Here is a 22105-nt window from a genome sequence, read left to right as displayed (position 1 = left end):
AAGACACAGACATTACATTAACTTTGATGCCAAATTGGCTGTAGGTGTGAATATGAGTGTGAAAGTTCAGCTCAGATTCAAAACTAGGGATTTTTTTTTGAATGAGTTTTAAAGACATTTACACTAGACAAAGTGGTAATTAATGAAATCCTGGATATGTGATTTTCCTTCAAGATTTGATTTCAGACTGTCCATTTCACATAGAATATCCAGATTAAATTTTTACTTTTCACTGTTTTGATATAAACATAAACCTGCAAATTTCATTAGTGAGGAAAGTGTTGTGCATTTCTTTACGCCTTTGATGTGATGGTGATGAATGATTCATGAGACACTGGTTTGTGACAGCAGAGATGAGAAAAGTGAGAGGAAGCTAAGGAGAACCCCTTGTCATATTTCTTCTTTAGTGTCATTTATGAAAATGTGTGTTCGGAGAAGGCGAGTCATGAATGTGAGTTGATGAAGTCAAGGCTACGTTACGGCGACGGCAGCCATCAGAGTAAACTTGGAGCTGTCAGTCAAGAATCAGGATTTATTAACCCAGAGACAAGTAGTTAAGTGATAAAACTGACAGTGCTGTGAGGTCCATCCATCTGAGTTTGTGACACACTGATATTTGCTCAAGGCCAATGCCCCTGAATCTTTGGCTCCCTAAACACACGCTCATTTATCACAGGGTCCTGTCATCACTGTAGATCATGTGTAGCTGGTCCAAGAATCTGTCAAACTCTGCTAAGATCATTCTGTCCGGTCACCGCATTGTTGTGGGTCCTAGTTTGTATAAGAAGAGAACTTCAATTTACTGGTTGAAGATTTAAACCTTGCTGTAAAGAATCACTTGAGCAAAGTGTGATAATCTCAACATACTAGAAGAATAAAGTGATGTTAAACCTAACTCAGGGCCAGATGCATTATTTTCAGATTTCTAAAACTCTCAAGGATCTCAAAAGTTTGATTAGCCAGATTTAAAATCCCATCATTAGCTTTGAGCGGAGTGGCTTCATAGTGTCATGGTTAATACATTCAGCTTACAAGCAAATATTCTTGTAATTCTTGTAAATATTCTCCCAGTAGGGGAGGGATGTGTGTCAGGAAGGCCATCTTGCATCAAATTTGTGTGAAATCAAATATCCAGACTCATCATGTGACATTTAGAACAAGAAAAGGAGATTCAGTGCATTCTTATTTAATTTGGATGTAAAATCAATCTTTGCACAAAAGGTTATTAGACATGTTAATGAAGACAGCAGAAAACAGAAAAGTTCTCATAAGAAGATTGGAAGAGTGTCCGTGAGTACAAATCCTTTCTCCAAGGGCACTGGCTTTGTTTTCTGGACCATGATAGTTTTGTGATATTTTTATATTATAAAGTCTCGCTGAAAACATTGTTGAAGGGTAAATAGGTAGGCCTCCATATTATATTTAAAAAACAAAACAAAAAGAGAAGCTGCTTTTTGTTTGTTTAACTTGCTCTTTGTTAAGCTTGTGGTTAGGATTAGAAAAAAAAGAAATTGGGTTAACCCCAAACAATAACCCCATGTTACAAAGCTCTATTTCTATTCTGCCAAGTCACACCCTGACAACATGACCCCAAAAACAAGATTTTCACAGTTTTTGAGCTTATTCTGTAAAAACACTACCCTTGTACCAACGCAGCTGTGACATTCTGCTCCAAGGCTGAGCTCATGCACTGTATCTCTCTCATTAGCTGATAGACATGTTGTACCTACATGCATTTCTTCATAAAAAATAGAAGGTGGAACTCCTCAGTTACATAAAAGCCTTTCTACAGTACTTCTGGGTCATAATTTATTATTTATAATGTACTGTTATAATACTTCTACTTGTTAGTTTTAATTAGTAAGCATGCAGTATTCCTTCTGTGTTTGGTGTTGTACGTATTTATTCTGCACGTACCGTACATTGTTTACCGGTCATTTATTACACCTGCCCTGACTGTAATGCATTAACTTCAGGTGGATTTAATGGATGTCGCTGACAGCTGAATGTCATCTCTAACATGCATATTTTACGAAGAACAGGGACAACGTAATGTATTCATAATTCAGAAATAATTTAGCTTGCCACATGTATGCTTTGTCATCCTCACATTCCTTTAGACTGCAAATCATCATCTGCAACTTACCACACTCAGAGCTGCCACTGTAATTAGATTAGATGCAGCATCGTGGCAAATGTGAGAGCGGTTGAAATGCCAAGACATAATCTCATATTGAACACCTCGGGATAAAGCTGAGTCAAAGCTAAAAGTTTGAGATGTAAGAGAAATATATATCTGACAAGCAATTTAACGATTCTGTAAATGAGGCTGAAGAAATAGCAGAGAAAGATGAGCGTGCACCTGCAGAGTACTTTTTCAGAAACTTTCTCAGTTCCGTTCATCTTATGTTGCTTCACTATATGATCAGTTTGAGAATAGCATCCCAGCAGCTGGCAGACATTCAAAGACAAAAATCTACACCACACAGCTGAGAAAACTCCTACTGTAACTAATGTGACCCCAAATTATGAATAGGCTAAAACTTGTGCATTTTACATAACAATAATTAGCTGGTGACATAAATATTTCTCACTGATTAAAATCTAGCATCATCTCATTTGAATTGTTTTCATCCTTCCCTCTCATGCATACTAATCCCACTTCCAGAAGCAAGCAGAGAATTGTTTGTAATAATCATAAAATCTGTCAGAGGCACAGGCAGCCATGGTTATAAATGCATCTGTCTGAGATGAGATAATGAGTAGCAAACATTGTTTCATTTAGGAAAAATCATATAAGAATATGATCAGTAACCTAATTCAGTTCAAGTTTAATGTGTAGAAAATAAGATTTCTCAGCAACATTTAAATAATTACAAATACATGCAAAATTGAATTTTTCTTCATAAATAAAAGAAGATATAACAATTATTGTTGCATTAACGTTGCATCCTGTCATGTTGTTTGGTTTTTGGTGTATTTGTTGACTTCTGGTTTCCATGTTTACCTTTTCCTCGTGTCCCTTTTGTTTTTGCTTTTTAGTGTATAGTGTCAGTTGTAGTATTAATTCTAGTTCTGGTGTCACTGCTTGTTACAGCCCGTTTAATTTTAATGATAAAGGTACACTACCCGGTCCCTTTGTCTGGTGCACCTGTTCAGCTGCTGGTGAACGTTCAAACCGAGCATCAAGATGGTTGAAGAAATATGATTTAAGTGACTTTGAATGTGAAATTGTTGCTGGTGCCAGACAGACTGGTTTGAGTATTTCAGAAATTGCTAATGATGCTCTAGAAATGAAAAGATATCCAGTGAGCAGCAGTTCTGAGCCAAAATGCCATGCTGATGCCAAAGATCAGAGCAGAATAGCCAGACTGACAAGCTGATAAGAGGCCAGCATCAACTCAAATAACCACTGTTACAAAGGTGTGCAGAAGATTATCTCTAAATGCACAACATGTCGAACCCTGAAGGGCCACAGCAGCTGCAGAAGACCACAGCGAATGCCACTCCTGTCAACTAAGAAAAGGAAACTAAGGCTATAATGTGCACAGGTCACTAAATTTGGACAGTCGCCACATCTGAATTCAATAGAGCACGTCGCGCTATGGGGATGTGGCAGAACCGGAGATTTGCATCATGGATGCTCAGCCAAGAATTCTGCAGCAAATGTGCAATGCTATCATGTCAATATGAACCAAACTCTCAGAGTAATGTTTCCAGCACCTTGTTGAATCTATGCCATGGAAAGTTAAAGTAGTTATGAAGGCAAAGTTGGGTCCAAACTGGTACTAGCTTTGATTGGTGAGTGTATATTCCAAAGATTCTCCTTGTGCTTGTTCCTTTTGTTGTTGTTTTTCCTGCCTTTGTCTATTCACATGTTTACATTGTGTTCACATGCTTAAAAAATTAAGTGAACCTTCAGACATTGAATCTTATTGAATGAAATTTTAAAGTTTTAAATCTCTACTAACATATATTGTGCACTTTGTTAAGAACAACATGACCAGGAAAAGGTCAGTGGAAACCAAAATAAGCATTAACCCTTTGAGGATTGGTTTAAAAAACATGGGATATACTTAGTTTATCCCAAAAGTAGGAAATGACTTAATATTATCAAGTTTTGAAGTATGTTTTCCCAACACTAGTCTTATATCCTCTCCTGTGTCAGAAGGCCTTACTAAAAATGTGTTTGTGTGTAACGATGAATCCCTGCCAAGTATAAAAGTGCTGATCATTAGTATACCTATGGACTAATCTACTTGTGCATTACTAGTTCAGGAAGCAATACAGTGAGACACAAGAAAGAAATGCTGATGAACGCTGTAAAATAAAATCTTTTGTTGATAGTTCTATAAACTCCTCGGGGTAGAGGCAGTAGCATGAAGCCATAATGAAGTATGGAGTGAAATATGGAGGTTAAGGCAGTTGGTGTAACTGACATATAAGTTATGCACTCAATCTGTTTTTAAAGTACAAATGTACAAAGATCAAATGGCTTCAGGTGTGTAGCAACAGCTTAAGTGAAGTCCACGCTGTCCTGTCTGCACTGTTGTAAATTTAGTGTAAATGTATCTGCTGGTAAAATCCAGTTTTTGGAATTTGCCTCTCGGTTATTTCCTCAGATGGGAAATAGATAATAAAAATGTCATGCTGTGTCAAAAAAGGGTTCCCGTTCACGCATATATCATTAACTAGTAGCTCCCAGTTATTTCAATAAATGATAGACTTAATGTGATGAGCTGAATATTCAGAATTTCAAAAATGCTAAACAGAAACCATCAACAAGCTCTGCCAGCAATGCACTAATGAATTGTTTTTGTTATTTTAGTATGTTCCTTTTGATTTCTATGCCGCACTACGTGAGCAGTTGGGAGTCCAATATTTCGTCAGTAATTGAAGTCTGTGACGTTTTGCATTGTTTTGCCATATTCTGTAACCTTTCCAGCACTGCAGCACCGGCGGTTTCAGTTTTCTGTCACTGCAGATGGGAGGAAAGTTAAACATGTATGCAGAGTATTGCTCTTCTGGTAATCAAAGGATTACGGTCACCAGCACATCTCAAGAAAAGGTCTGTTTCTCACTTGAAAACATTTTCGTAATGTATACAGCTCTCTTGATATGCTGCCAAAATCTTATTGAATCTAAATTTGGTCAGAAAATATGCTTCACCGAGCTGCTACTTTTTTCTTTGCCCTTGGCCTAAATTATATGCGAATGTGGCAGGGATTGTACCTAGGACATGCATGAGCGAACACAAGGTTTTGCAGCAGCATGAAAGACTTCTACCTGTCTTGTTCCCTAAATATTCCTGCAATGAGCACAAAGATACTTCGATATTGTTAGAATTCTGCACCATACACAGGGGTCAGGCCCTCCCACCAGGGGAGGAAGCCACAGTTTCTGCTCAGTGCAGGAGCCCAGTGGAGATTTAATGCGTAGCACATTTCTAGAGAGGACATGAACTACATATTTCTTTTCCTTTTTCTTCTTTGATTTCTCTCTGGTCTCTGTTTTATTTTATTTGTAACCAAGAATTTCCAGAAGCTCATATTTGCATACTAAAGAAAAACATTGTCTCTGTGAACTTATTTTTATCTGTTGCCCTTAAAGAATGCACTGCGAAAATTTCTCAGTGATTGTGGTTCATATTTTTTTAGATTTGAAGACGTGTCTAGGATGAGTGGTGAAACATCTTCCCAAACTCAAAGAACTCTGGTTGGCTTTATTCTACACGTCAACATGGACATGTTATTATGTCCATATCGATATGACACATCCCACAGCTGCCACAGATTTGTCGGCTGCACAACCATAATGCAATTCTCGCAGTCCAGCACATTCTAAAATTGCTCTACTGGTGACAGTGAAAACCATTTGAGTACAGTGAACTCACTCTCATGTTCAAGAAGACAGTTTAAGACAGTCTGAGTTAGATTAAGTGTTATCCTGCTGGGAGCAGAAGATGGGTACACTGTGGTCATAAAGGGATGGACGTGGTTAAGTAACAGTACTCATTAAAACGATACCCAACTGGTACTTAAGTATACCAAGAAAATATTCTCCCCACCATTTTACCACTACAGTGATACATAGATCCATGCTGTTTACACTAAATTCTGATCCTGCCATCTGAACTGATCTGATCAGGCAGCATTTTTCCAAGCATCCAGTTTTGGGGAGCCCGTGTGAATTGTAGCCTCAGTTTCCTGTCAGGAATGCAACCCAGTGTGGTCTTCTGCTGCTGTAGGCCATCTGCTTCAGTGTTTGATGCGTTGTACATTCAAACATGCTTTTTTGCATACGTTGGATACAACAATTATCATTTGATTTTCTGTTGCATTTCTGTCAGTTTGAAGCAGTCTGCGCATTCTCCTCTCACTTCTGGAATCAACAAGTCATTTTCATCCAGAGTATTGCCTCTGACGGGATTCTTTGTAAACCCAAGAGATGGTTGTGTAGGAAAATAACAGCAGTTTCTGAAATACACAGAGCACATCTGTCACAAATAACTATGTCATATTTAAAGTCGTAAAAATCACCTTTCTTTCCTAGATGCTCGGTTTGAACTTCAGTAGGTGGTCTTGAACATGTCTGCATGCCTACATGCTTTGAGCTGCATACAGCCATATGATTGGCTAAGCTGAAATTTGCGTCAGCAAGCAGTGATTGTATTTCTGAAGGTGTTACACGATCAACAGCAACAGCAATGTAACACAGTCTAACACAATACGCAGCCTCAAATCTAGCTCTACTTAACATCAGCATTAAGACATTATGTTTCATTGTTATGTATTTGAAAATAAATCTACTCATGTTGCCTCTTTTAAAAGAAAACAAACATAATGTAATACGCTTCCATTAATATTTTGTAAACTATGACTGGATACTGTGTTTGACAGTGAACTGAGCTACTGACCAGCAGTTTTTGAGTGGATAAGCATCCGTTTCAAACAATACCAGCATGCCAGGGGTGTTTATGACAGGCAGGACTGGAAACATTTTTTTTTAGCATTCAGTCGCAGCTCAGGAGCTATTCGATAGGCAGGTTCCTTTCTCAAGCTAGAGATACATGTTGGAATGAAGGCAGGCAAGTCAGAGCAGAAGAGAGATCTCCCCCATGAGATGCCCCAATCTGCTACCTATATACTAGCAAAAACGTGACATTACGAAGCTTATTTTAAATTAAAACACAACTGAAGACACACTTACTTAATTAGGTCTGTGTGCGCGCGCCATCATTAAAAAATGTGGTCCTGATCCCAACTGTAGTGGGAAGTACCACAAGGATGGATTTAAGTACTCCAACAGGTGTTTAGAAGTCTGTCTCTCTCACTTTGGACAGATTTGTCAATACAAGTAGTCCCTAGGTGCTCACAAATAGAAATATAAACATGGTGATGGGTAATGCTGCCGGTGTGATGTCACTGCAAAATGGTCTCTGGTTGCACATAATTCACAGTGATCCAAAGACTCCACTATTATCTGTATAATAATTTATCATCTAGTAATTCTTCAACATCTGCCCCTAAGCAATGCAAGACAGCCTGGCATCACAAAATCCGAAATAAATAATATGTCAAATGATTAAATGTTATCCCCAGAAATATTTTGCTTTTTCCTTGTATACTTTTGGTATCCTGTGATTTAAAAAAAATGTAAAGGTGAGTGGACAGCTCTCTCTCTCTCGATGTCCTTATGTTACACCAAAACTTTAATAACTCCAATGGCAGTAAAAAAGCACAGGTGTTATTGTTTGTGGTCATGCTACAGAACTCTTACCCTGCTAATGGAAACAACTTCCTGGTGTGTATTACTGAAACACAACCTGTTGTATTTGCAAAAAGCACTTACAATTTCTTGGAGGATTAAACATTCTTTTGGCCTTTTTACAGCTTTATTTGAAAGGGTACATTTAGGTGAACACACTCATGAATGTTTCTGCTATTTCACTGACAGAGTAAAGTGGACTCTATTTGGTGAGACAACACGATGACAGGATGCATGAGAGAATGTGTGTAAAGTTCATTCTTTTGGATATACATTTATTTCATACATGCCATGGGCATGCAGAGCACTGGGAGGGCTTCTCTTTTTATAGCGCTCTCAAAGTCACAGGAGTTTTGAATATAAGAGCTGTCAAGGCTAATGATTCACAATATCACTATTTAGGCTGAGGGCTGTCAAGCTAGCACTCCATTAGTAGCCCTAACACCCAGTCCGCTGAGAGCCTACACTGTCTGCTTCTACATGGTCTTAAAAATATGCTAAGGCTGGAAACCTAAATCTGGAAAAAAATGACCAAAAAAAGCAACATGGAGCAAACAGAATGAGTACCAGAGAATTGTGTGGTCTCTGTTTTATGTCTTAACTGAGCTCCAGTTGAGTAAGCAGTAAGTGTTCAGATCCAGCTTAATTAATTATGCACAATTCTGTGATTGTCTATGCAGCTTCACAGCTAACAATACGAGCTACTGGACCTATAAAATGTTGTGATTGAGTGAGTGCAGACCTAATAGTTAAAGTTAGTTAAACTTAAGTTTTCTTAAGAGAAGCCCTTAAAAGGTATTACAACCAGTAGAATCCAATTTGGAAAAATTACAGCCTCTATCAATCCACAGGTTTAGCTTCATATACATGAGAGTGTGAAACAAGCAGAAGAAGTAGTTCTATTGAGCTTAGTTAGCTTGTGACACTCTGGAGGCAGCTGACAGGTACAAGAAGGACAGTTGGAGTGAGGTTCTTGTAGTACGTGAAGCAAAAACTTGGATGTAGGAGGAGTTTGGCTAGGCCATCACGCAAGACTTTTAGCCAGCATCAAGGAACTTCTGAGAAACCGTCAGGTATCTGCGGAAGGCCAAGCAACCTCCTTTTCAAAGTGTATACAGTGGGGACAGAGTGTTGCTGACCTTAACTGAGGTTATAGTCAGTCGTTGGAAAGAATACTTTAAAGAGTGTGAGAGGAATTGAGGAGATCCTCAAAGTGGAAGCAGAGTAGGGGACGATGGGGATGACTTGCTTATCAGGGTGGCCGAGGTCACTGAAGTAGTCAAAAAGTGACAAAGCTTTGCTTTGGGTTTCTTAAAGCTGACTGACACACGTCTGCAGCATCAGATAGAAGTTAGGGATAGTGCCTCTGTATTGGTGGTCACCCTTTTCAAGAAGTGGAACCAGGAAATGTGGTCCAGTTTCAGAAGCATTGCACTCCTCAGCCTATGGCTTTATCCTGTGCTTTCTGTTGCTAAACGTGCATAGGTGAACTCAGTGAAGGTCTTTAATTCCAACACACAAAAAGCTGCATTTCAAATATGTAAATGAATGAATAACTGGACACTCTGAACAAAATAAATAAGAACAAGGTCTCCAAGTTCTCTTTAAATGGACACGAGAAATTTCAAATATATTTTAAATTACTAAAATGATGACATTCAAGAATGCCTGAAATATCTTGTACTATAATGTTTCATAGGAGTTCGAACAATATATTCAAAGATACTGTTTATTATTATTGCAGTTTTGAATTAATATATCTTTATCACGCATGTTTGCTGGAAATACAACCAACACCTAGTCGTCCTGCATCATCACATACTGCCTATTTGCTTTTAGTCCTTGATGCACTTAATGCAGCAATATGTTTCCTGAGAAATTAAAACAGTTGTGTTTTAAGGCACAAAGTCTGCATTTGGAAGTTAGCACGGTGGTGGGGTTAATGTCCTGTTTGGACGTTTGTGTTGCAAGTTTCTTTTTTTTTTTTCTTTTCTTTTTTACCTAAAACTAGCTAAAACTACTTGGTCAGGTTTAACTTAAATAAATGTTTGAAAAAAAAAAAAAAAAAAAAAAAAAAAAAAAAAAATCAGGAAAGCATGACGTATGATCCATATGTGACTAGTTGGAAGTGAGCTATCCATCCCACTATTCTCGACTACACACTGCCGCTAAAGGACACCTTGTATTCAAAATTAGCTTTGACAGCAACACAGAAATGGAAACCGACTACGTAATAACTTCTCTGCTTAAAGAATCAAATGATTTCTTACTCATGAAAACTTTATTTCTTATATTTGCATAATTTTAGACACACAAAGCCACAAATAGTACATTATTCCTCTCTTTCATATTAATTTCCAACCTTGGCATTCCTGGAAATCTAAATAGGTATTTTGTTTTCTATCAGTTTTGCAGTGTTACATAAGGTAGGCAATGGCACAAACACCCCGGTATGCCTAAACATGTATAAGGTTTTAATTTTCGGTGTTTCACAGAGGGAAGATCTGTTTACACCTTCAAGTCCAGACTATAAGTGTCTTTTTCATATACATTGAAAAGGGATGAAAAATGCAGCTGTCAGCTTCACCTCTCTCAGTTGTTAATTGAAAAGATAGACTAGATGGCACTTTCATTCAGGAAGGGGTGGGGTGCAAAACTAAAAATATATTGCAAAACATCAATTGTCATAGGAACAGGAACCGATCATGTATCGTTTTAAATCAGCAATCCAACTTCAAAAGATTCATTTGTATACAGCTGACTGTAGACAATTGTGGAAGTCCTTTCAAGTATCAAGGAGACATTAGTAGATTTTTATAATTATGCATTCTCTTTAAGTTGTTCCCCTTTATCAGCTGCCAGAAACAGGTGCTTTTGTTTGGAGATGAAGTGCACAGATGCTGATGTGGATCTTTCAGAGCAGAATCTTAAAAAAAAAAAAAAAAAAAAAAAAACCCACACACACAAACCATTTTATGCAAATAATTTTTAAACGGTATAAACACACAAATGCCTATTACGCTTTATCAAAAAGTTCAATTGTATTTAGCTTCCGGTCATTTTTATCCTTTGCATGCCAGTACTTTTGTTTATAATTCAGAGCAATTTGTACTTATTTTTTAATGCTTTACTTTTTACACTGTAAAAATCTCTGTACCGTGTTGTTTAAACACAATTAAAATGATGAAAGAGAAAGCAAAGTCAAACTTTCTGTGTAACTTCCAAGAACAGGCAGAAATCCAATATCAAAGCAGGAAGGCCAAGTCTGATTAAATCTTGACTAAACAAAGCTTAAGATGCTTCATTTATATAATCTCGCCAAGAGATATCTCTCTCCAAGCTCTCTAAGATATTTGGCTCCCGGCCACAAAGATCATCTAGCAGAAGAAGGATTTAGCTGAAGTCCAATCCTCAAGTCACTTCAGTGGATTACTGAACATTTTAGCTTGTTAAATAACTGTTTATCAGACATGAATGCAAAAAACAAAAATTGCATATTTCTTTTCCTCATTGCTTATAACTGGCAAAATGTTGCCTTGAACTTATGCTTGCAGTGGTTATTAAAATGAATGAAAAAATGTAATTATTTATATTCATGTAAACCTTGGAGCCACTGGGAAAGTTCAAAGATGCTGCTGAGTCTGTAAATTGAAAGAAAGGCTAAATGTTGTATTGTATCACACTCAGCATCAATCTAATACAGTCAATAAGAATTAGACAGTATGAGTAGCCTCACCTGACATCACTGATCCACTCCACCGCTGGCCATTATGTTAAATGGATGTGTTTTGTCAGATGGCAAGAACACTACACAGCTAATTTAAAGCCCAATAATCATGAACATTAGGCTCTATTATTGTTAAACATTTGCAACAATGACGAGGTGTATGCCCACCTATTGTTTTAAATTATGTGTTCTCTGTGTCCTGTGATTCTCAGAGGTGTGTCACAGTCCGCTAGTATCCAACCTGCCACCATCATCGTTTAGGAGCTCATCACAGTTATCCAGCAGCCATGGACCCGGCTTTGCCAAGCTGAACCGGAGAGAAGGTGAGTAACAGTAATTACTTCATTTGTCTTGGCTGAGATGTTTTTTGATCAATAAATCAAACTCCATTAGCTTTCCACAGTGATTCCCCTAAGTGTTGTACTTAGGGCACAAGGTAGGCATTACTTTTCATATTAACACTTAATCAGCGAAAGTGTGAAACTGGGATATGAACGACTCTGCAGATTTTAGCTACTTCATCCACTGCTGTGTTTCAGCAACCCATGTACAACTCTCAGTATGAAATTGGAGGGCATAACAAGTAGCTGTTGTTAAGAAGCTAGCTAAACTAAAGTTTAGTTTTTCTACATAGAATAGATTCACAAACACTTTATATTATGGTAAAGAAGCCCCCTAACACCTACAATATTAGAAAGTTAATGCCAATGATTTAACAGTCCTTCATGCACAAGAACAGCGTGATGCTTGAGAGCAAGATAGCTGTGAAATAACCGAGGCTCAAGGAGCAGCAGTCATCTCCCTCCCACACACTGGAGGCTTAGGGGGTAAAGAAAAGAAAGAAAAGCAATGCCTCTGTACAGGACAGAGTAGACAAAAGGTAATGACATGCAGTTGTGGCAGAGACTGCATGCAGAGCTAAAAAAAAAAACAAAAAAACAAAAAAACAAAAAAAAAAACACGGCAGTAGTGGATAAGTGCTCGTTGAGAGTCCCCCGAAGTCTATCGCAGCCTGACCCAGCCCTAACTATAAACTTCATCAAGAAGTTTTAGGCCTAATTTCCTGAACTCAAACTAGGAATGGTTTTCAAAGCAGAAAAGACAAATAGCTAAAAGTTCAGCCTCCCATTTTACTTTTGGAAACTCCAGGACCTGCAAGTAAGCCTGCAGTTTGAGAATGAAGTGTTCTATTATAATGTACTATGACTATATATTATGGGCTGATCATTCAAGAGTTTGAATCCCTTCTACTCACAAATTAAATTTGGCTTTGACATTTAGGAGAAATATGATCTCTCTCCCTCATCCCTGTTAGTACTCTCACTGTGGTTTTTAAACTCAACTGAATAACTTCACTGGGAGCTTTGAGAATAAGCTAATAATAACAAATTATTATGTATAGGCTAGAAGTTAGAAATGAGTGGACTAGAGTATAACCAATGTTGTAAGTGGTGGAAAAGGGACAAAAATTAAGAGGTTTCAAGGCAAAATTTAATAAACAACCTAAACCTAATTTAGCTAGAGTATAGAAGTTCATCACAAATCCAAAAAATAAATATAAACAGCAGAATCAAAAGTCATCCTACACACATGTGGGACGACGACGACAACAAGCAAGGAACACAAACAATCTAACAGAGGTCAGGGGAAGAATATGGCTATTTATACACTAAGTTAATTAGGGCAGAGTGGAAACACCAGGGGAACAAGACACAGCTGAACCAAGTCTGAAAATGAGACATGGGCAAGTACAAGTAAGGAACAAAAGACAAATGACTATCAAAATAAGACGGGAAGTAACATAACATATAAACATGTAACATAGAGACAACAGCTTGATAAGATATAAACATATACAAGCTTGGAATAAACTAAAGCACAAAGGCTTAAATATAACTGAACACTAACAGAAAATAAAATACAAAGTAGTGAGAACTAAAAACTACAAATCCTAAAGACTAAACACAGAATGATGATGGACTTGATGCAAAATAAAAGGAATTCAAAAACCCAAGAATACTAAAGTAAAAATACAAAACAAAGAAAAACAGTAACATAAACTGAACATAAAACTATATGAGACTGAGTTACACATGTATAGGAAACTTCATATATTAGGAATTTAGTATATTCCTCCCCTCTTTTTGAAGAAGTATTTTTAAGTGACATATTTCAATGCTCATATTTCAGTCTGTGCTTTCACCGGTGCCTTCTAGTATAAAAGGAATCCTGTGCTTGCAAGAGTTTTAAAATAGAAGGTGCGGTCCTCTAAAATAGATTCATGGAGCGTTCTCCTATTGTGTCAAAGATATTATATATTTCTTAAGGCTAATAAAAATCAAATAATGGATTTGAATGCTTCTGAAACCTTTTCATATTCCTGTGACTCACCACTGGAACCCCATGATGAAAAATAGAGTGGATGCAATAATTTATTTATTTATTTGATTATTCAAATCAATAACTTTTCCAGCTTATTAAATACTGTTATTTGGCCAGAATTGGGACATGGATGCAAAATGTAACCAGCTATGGAAATCCTTTCCACTCTGACCAAGTGATAACTTTTGTATCCTCCACACACATATGTATAGATTTTATTGTAGATAAACATCGTCATTCTGTGCTTCTTTAATTCCACTGGTGCATTGAGCGAATTTCCTGAACACACCTCAGTGGTAGCTGTCTTTATACCAGATGTATGCACTTCAGAACCCCGGGATCCTGACATCTCATACGCATTTACCAACATTTTGTTGTTTTAAATTAAAGCTTTTCATGACATCATACTCGTCATCTCAGGAAACAGGCTCAAAGGTAACATGCAAGTTTGGTGATGTAGTTAAGCCAAAGAGTGTTACAATAGTTTAACTATTCTATCCCTCCCTCTGCTATACTCACAAGTATTCAAATATAAAATTTATTAGTTTAACATCAATAAATTATTGCTGCATCATTGTCATTTTTTCACTCTCCAGATGACAGATGTTGAGCAGATGTAGAGGGAAACTCTCCTTTGTTTCTGCTGTGATGTTGCAGCAGCGCGTCTCATGGCGCAGCACGCAACATTAAAGACCCATTTCAGCTGGATTCACATCAACTGACACCTTCTGATTTGACTAATCTGCAAAGAGAATATTTTGCAAACAAATTACAAGATAGAGGTCAACAACTGAATGTGTGGCTACGTGGCCACTGGGAAGACTTTTTGGTGTATCATTCACCATCATTTGGCTGCTTTACACTCAAACCAGAGACATAAATCAAAAAGGAAATTTGATGTCTTTGTCTTTGACACAGCTCAGGATGTGAATGATTTTCACCACCTAAAAGACAGCAGGAAGCGCAGCCTGCAGGTTGCTGTTTCCTCGGTGTGTTTGATGGCAAAAGCTGTGAGCAAACACACCCACTGTGTTTCTCCACTTCTGTCAACCTGTTCCGTTTGTTTACGGATCCGAGTTTGATCTGCATAACAGAAGATGTGTTGCTTCTGAAAGAAGATTAACTACATCTGAATAACATCAGTTAGTTTTTCTTTTTTTCCACACGGCTGAAAAAATATCACCAAGGAGATGAAGATGGAATAAAAATGAAACTGAAGCTAATGATGTGGATCAGATTTTGTGCAAACAAGAAACTACCATTTCTAAATGAGAGCACTCATTTTACCTGTACACGTGTACTGTGCCACTCTATGGTACTTAATATAGCTCCACATATTTGATTTGGCAGATTTTTACTCTGGATATCCTTCGTGATGCACCCCCAAGTCAGTGAACTTTCACTTGTTAGGGAAATATGTAAACCACCATAGGGCCTTACTTATATTGATTGGTATATACACATGCACAGACAGATACAGCTGATTTGCATGCAAGGTGTACAATATGTATTAAACATGAGACAGTATGGAGCCACTGAGCTGAGAGGTTTAACTGTTTGCTAATACGAAATCTTGCAGGCTCTACTGTTTAGTATCAGTGAGGATTTAAGTTATTAGCACTTGCTAATAATAAGAAATGCTTCATTTACTTATCTCTTGCACTAACAACTTGGATCATTAAGGTTACAAAGCCTTATTAGTTTTCTGTTTTAGCTTTTATGTGGGTAAGAATCTAAAGCTGAATTGTTATGGATTCCTTAATAGATTGCATTTCGTTTTGAAAGTATTAACACAAAAATGAGAAAGAATCCAAAATGTGTCCATGTTAATAGATTAAATAACCAGAGCTGCTTTTATTTTAAAATCCCAACTGTTCTCCAAAGAAATCAGTGAATAAATCAGCAGCTTCTGTTCATTTACGTCTCCTCCAGCTGCTGCTAACACTCCTCATACTCTACAGTCATTCTCTAAGGAGCCACCTTATTCAGAGTTAATTTACCAGCACATTTAGCAGACTCGTATGGAACAACACAGATGTTTAAGAGAAATGCATTGCTAATTTTGTTTCGAATCACTGCACATCAGTCTTGTTGCACTGTTAACCCCAGCATTAGCCTGTGAGCAACCATGATTAGGTATGCAAATTTTGCCTAAACCTCTAACTGGCCTTCTTCATATCCTAAAGCGGTTATTGTTTCCTTATTTTATTTTATTTTTTTGCTAATTTAATTTAAACATTTGGGAACGAATTATTGGAAAACTAAAATTGAGCTTAGATGTATTTCTTATTTCTATGATTTCTAAAAAATAAATAAATAAAAATGAGCTGAAGGAAACTAACTGTTTAAATATTGGCGGATTTCCCACCATTACTGTTGTTTTTACTGTAATAGTAACAATAGTCATAAGAATGCTAATCTCTTCATACCACCTACCATCATGATATCATGTTTTTTTTCTTCAGTGTCCAGCGTGGACACCAGCAAACGCTGCCACCAGTGAAACTGTCACAGATATTAAACCAAACCTTCACAGTCCCAGGTTCTTGTTTACTTTTTTATTAAATTTTGGTTCTTGTTTAGATTTTACTGTTTGTTTTTTTATGTTTTTCTAAATTCTTAGTGTTTCATTCTCCTCCTTATCATTTCCCAAGTATCCTCTGTTCCTGCCTTTGTTCCTCCCATTAGAGATGCGATCAGAGGAGGCGAGGAAAAGACGCGAAGGGAAAGGAGTCAAAGCAAACAACATGTAACAGAATAAGACCTGTTTGACTTGGATCAATTATTTTAAAGTGATGTCAATTAATTATGATGTTTGATGGAATCAGATCATAAATAGTTTTGTTCATCACCCAACTACATCTCTACTTTATGACATATAATAGTAATAATGACATTTTTTACATTTATGACTACTTTTAATTCATTTCACAACACATGATGAGATATTATACCTTCTTTTGAATATACACAGAAACAGTGAAGGGCTGTCAAAGTCCAATGATATGTTATGAATCATATGAATAAAACCAGTGAGTTGCTAAAAGAGCCCTCGTGGTTTGTTTACAGTAGCGCTCCAGTCTTTGGGTTTGTCTGTCCTGACTTAATTGTTTCTACGTCCCCCATGTGCGTCCCCATGTGCGTCCCCATCTATGTCCCCATGTACATCCCCATGTGCGTCCCCATGTATGTCCTCCATGTGTTTTACACCTGCTTATGTGTCCTGTGTTTGGGTCCTCTCTCTCACACTCAGTACGTTAATTCCGATGTGTTCAACCTGAAAGCTTCAATTGCTACACACAGAAATTACTGCAACATTCAAGTACAGAAAAGATAACTTGCCATTTTTGGATAGGTTTGGTGAGCTGTGATATACAAGATTTGGACAGATAAGCACATCTTGAAAAAAAATAAATAAATCAAGCAGCTGATCAGACAGCCCAATCTTTTCTTTTCTTTTTTCCATTTGTGTTAACTTATGATCGATCAAATGTCCGCAAAGAACAGTACTTTTTAATCTTTAATTAGATCTGTCCAGTTTTTCTCAGCCTGACATAATTTATGCAGTGAGACTGACATGCTTGATGTCTTTTGTCCGTTCCTTGCTTTTCCCCATTTCAATCTTTTCCCTTTTTTCCTCACATAGCAGCAATAATGGGAAAACAGACGTTTGTTAGCTACATGCTGCTAATTGTGAAGCTGTCACTATTGTGGCGATCTGGACATGGCATTGAACACATCTGAACTACCAGATGAGGGTATTCAATCATCTGTCTCTTTGGACAAACATACAGGGTCCAACTTTGAGGTCCGCTTCAAAATCCTAATGTGTAATTGCACTGTAGTTAAGTATAAAAGCTGGAAATCAAAATGATAATATCTCTTTTGGAGGGAAATTGATTCCTCGAAGAACTATCAGATTCTGGTTCCAAAAGGGTTTAGCTGTGTGAAAGTAATATCACTGGCTATGCAAAATCATTTAACTTTTTCTACATTAAATTGGATTTGGGAGGCCTTTAATGTTCTCAGAGAAAATTCTGAAACTTTCTACTCCTTGAGAAGATACAAAGGATTAAGTGAGCAGAGCAGAAGTGATTTTTCTTTAATTTTTGCTTAATACTCAAATTCAAACTTTTAATTCTACTAATACAAAGTGGCTCAGCTGGCTTTAATCACAGACTCAAAAGTTTTTCACAAAAAAACAGACATTGCATTCATATATTTCTATTATCATTGTCTTTCATTATAAAAAGAATTGTGGTGGGAAGATAATGATACTGATGATATTTGGTGATATCTGTATGCATTCTCCTAAATCCACATTTAAGCCTTTCAATTCTGTGTATCACAGTACCTTACTATTCATCACAGGTGATTCTTCGTCAGCTATGAAAAAATGTGATAACCATGTATGTACGATGTTTATTTAGGAAGCTCTATACTGCAAAGACTGCCTGCTTACCTCTGCTTCCTGACTCAATTTAAATACAGTACTTACAATATCAGATCACAGGACACTTTAACATTAGCTGTACCTCTTATTCAAACTGAGCTTGGAAAAGCTGGATTTAAATACTTTGCTGCCTATAAATGGAATGAGCTACAAACAAAACAAAATAAAACACAACAAAAAAACAAAGAAGTATGATGTAACATTCTCTAATCTCTCTAACAACAACAACTAAAACAACTAAAACAATAATAATAATGAACAATAGATTTGTCAGCCAAAAAAACACGTATAATTGAGCACAAGCTGCTTTAACATCAGAATGAATTGTAGCTGTTTTTGATATAATCCTGCTTTCTTTATAAGGACCATTTCCTTTAACCTTCACAAAGTTGTTTGGTGCGTTGAATAATAATTTTTATGCTTTGATTATAATTTGGGATATAAAAAGTGACTGATGCTGCACATTTGAGTGAGATAGTTACAGAGCCCCTGACGTCCAAAAAGACATTTTTTTTTAAATATTATGTGTCCAAGTTGTTATCTTGATAAGATAGTTGTCTTATGAGAACCAATCATCTTATTCAAACTGGGCTTGCTGATTCATCAAATAGCAAATTGTTTTTTTTTTCTTACTAACAAAATATGTTTGAACACTTGTGTACTGTTTATATCCAGAGTTACATTAGATATTGTTTTGTTTTTTACCTTGATGACAGATTTGACTTTTTTATATTATTTTATTTATATATTACTTAATTGCTTTACCCATTATCCTTAGCGTACAAGGACAGCTGTAGGCTGCAGAAGACATTAGTGCAAAATATATAAATAGACATCTGTGAACAGATCCTCTCATAGGTTGTCCCCTGTGTCCACATATGGTCTAAAGATCAGTCATTACAGGGCAGAATAAAACAGCTGTCTATAAAGGACATGATCCTCCCATAGGTTTAATGCTGTGTTGACATTGTTTCTACTAAGGTTTCAGTGGAAACAACTTGTATTCACAGTGACAGTCACATCTATTAGTGCGGCAGATATATATAACAAGGTGTCTGTGAACATGGGAAACAACTCTAGTGTTGTTTGTCTCTTGCGTCTAATTGTGTTAGGTTTTAAATATCTCTTTGTGTTCCTCTACCACTCTGTTAAGGACTCTAAATTACCTTTATTCTGATTAGTGCTATACAAATAAGTTTGACTTGACTTGCCTATGATTACACTTACACTATATGGACAAAAGTACTGGGCCAGGACTCTTAGTCCTTAAATTATCCTACAGGATATATTTGAAATAAAGTGTTAATGACAAAATTGCAAACAACTTAAAAGAAAAACCAGGAAAAAGAGTTATGAACTCTATAAGTAAGGCAGTTAGGTTATGAGCCAAAAAAAATCTGATCTCCTAATGAGGGAGGAGCAGGATTTAGATGAGGAGTAACAACTTATCTCATTTAACAAAAGCATTTGTTTATAGTTTGTATGCAAAAACCATTTTTTTTTGGGGGGGGGGGGTAAAATCTATTGTTATCACCTAATTTCAGTTGAACGTGAGCCAGTACTGCAAACATAAAAATCACCTTTTGGTATTTCAATTATTCACCTGTCAAGCTGTTTGTTTATGTTTCTGCGTGTTTGTCAGTAAAATTATGCAAACATGTCTTTTGTTTGTCCTAAGGAAACATAATGAGGTAGAGGCCAAATAGACAAATGCTGGTGCTTTTATAGCTTTCTTTAACATTTCTGACAGGGAGAAATCATCCTGGGAGGAAGAATTCTTTGATTTTAGCTTGTCTTCACCTTATTATGAGCCTCTGCCATGCACGGAGATAATATGGAGCCCATGAGCTGGGCACGTAATTATTGTGTACTTGAATTGAAATGTCTTAGTTGCAGCTTTTATTATGCAGAGAAAATATTTTAAGCCAGAGATTAAACTCTTTTGACTACTCCAAATTAAACATTAAAGAAAGAAGCTGATAAAGCATTTGCATTTAAGGCGCTTCTACTACAAAAAAAAGTTTGTCTGGTGAAATTAGTTTAGGAAGGACTTGTCCAAATTTGCCTGAATGCTTTTTTGTTCTCGTTAATGATGAAATAGTATTTAAAGCATTCATCAGACATTTTTGTATAGCTGAGTGCTTCTTGATACTATTTAATTGATTGTATTCCCCTTTGGTTTTCTTTTAGTCTTAACTTTCTTGAGAAAAGTTTAAAGGTATTGTACTGTTAAGGTTTAACCATTTTTTTGAAGCTCCAAAAAATATATAATGAGATAGAAAAGTCAACTCTCAATTCTTCCGGTTATTAAGGGTGTTTTTCTTTCCCTCCCCTCTTTCTTTTTCTCTCTGCCCAGGAGCTGGAGGTTGGTCTCCTCTGAGTTCAGACAGATATCAGTGGTTGGAAGTCGACCTGGGTGGGCGGACACGAATCACTGCTGTTGCTACACAAGGCCGCTATGGCAGTTCTGACTGGCAGACAGCCTACCTGCTGATGTTCAGCGACACAGGGCACAACTGGAAACAGTATCGACAGGAAGGCAGTATAGGGGTGAGTTTGTTGTATAGGTCAGAGTCATCGGAGGTAGAGGAAAGTGAGCCTGAAGCGTGACTAAAGAAAACAACATTTTCTGGAAAAATCAAGGAAAGGTGGAAATGTATTAAGGTTTCCATCATCTACACTTATGTGAACATTCTGAGCTGTGGAAATAGAGAAAAAAATCTAAGTCTTCAGGTGTTTGCTATTAATTTACTGCAGAAGGAGAGCATCAAGAGAGATTTAAAATGTGGAAGTCAAACCTCTAGTGTTAAAAACAATAAAAAATCAGGATGGTGTTTCATTTATTTAATGTATTGGGTAAGACCGGTTTTCACTAATGCTAATCAGGAGAAGTTGTTCTATCCATCTATTTATTACCGTCTGGTTATCTGAAGTGGGAACAGCAGGCTAAGCAGGTTATTCCAGACGTCCTGCTTTCTAGGAATGCTTTCCAGTTCCTCCTGAGGGATCCCAAGGTATTCCTCAGCCAGATATATAATCTCTAGAGCAGGTTCTGGGTCTACCTCAGGGTCTGATGGGGCCCTAAGTAAATATCCACAGAAACACCCTCAAACTACTATAGTGTTCATGACCATTATGTTAAAATCTGACACCAACAGCAACACCAGTCTACAAAATCACAGGTAAAATGACCAGAAACCAACAATACACAAGACTATATTTACTGGTTATGAAGTGTTAATACTGTAACTATGAGTTTTATGATCGTTCGCCCTGCTAGCTATACTAACAAGTTGACTGCTTGTGTCACAACTCTAACTCCACGTGCTCAGCTCAGTAGTATCGTCATGTAACAAATGAGTTGTGAATCCGAATGCAGGATGCAGGGCGCAGGGTCTATTGATTAATATTTGATTATTATTGGCTCCACTCACCACTGTCTTACTTTTTTTCCCTCGTCCTCTTTTTTCTGTCACTCCCAGAAGGATAACTCCTCCTTGTTGTCATTACATTAGCTTAAACATGTACACAACTTCGACGGCAGTGAGTGTAGTCAGATGGAGCCCCTTGAGGGAGGTCAAGTCTCTTGTACACGGCCACTGTTGTAGTTTAAAGTTTGTCAGCCCTCGGGGGTCTCCCCACTGACCCGGGGCCCTAACAGTTTCTAGGTTTAACTAGTGGCAAATGGCACCTCTGGGCACATATGACAGATCCTAATTAAATGCCTGAACCATCTCAGCTGGCTTATTTTGACCTCTGACTTATCTGCACTGGAG

General features: G+C 37.1%; 1 protein-coding gene across 1 annotated transcript in view; it reads left to right on the top strand.

Moving 5' to 3' along the window:
* LOC116323537 (contactin-associated protein-like 4) overlaps positions 1-22105 on the top strand; it is a 77681-nt gene that overhangs the window by 5761 nt on the left and 49815 nt on the right. Inside the window, exons 2-3 of the mRNA XM_039621616.1 lie at positions 11707-11817; positions 20686-20879. Coding sequence (XP_039477550.1) covers positions 11707-11817; positions 20686-20879 — 305 coding nt within the window. The remainder of the gene's footprint in view (positions 1-11706; positions 11818-20685; positions 20880-22105) is intronic.

The sequence above is a fragment of the Oreochromis aureus genome, linkage group 13, assembly GCF_013358895.1.
Source record: "Oreochromis aureus strain Israel breed Guangdong linkage group 13, ZZ_aureus, whole genome shotgun sequence".
NCBI lineage: Eukaryota > Metazoa > Chordata > Actinopteri > Cichliformes > Cichlidae > Oreochromis > Oreochromis aureus.
The sequence above is the reverse complement of the archived record's forward strand: the minus strand, read 5'-3'. Positions and strand labels throughout refer to the sequence as shown.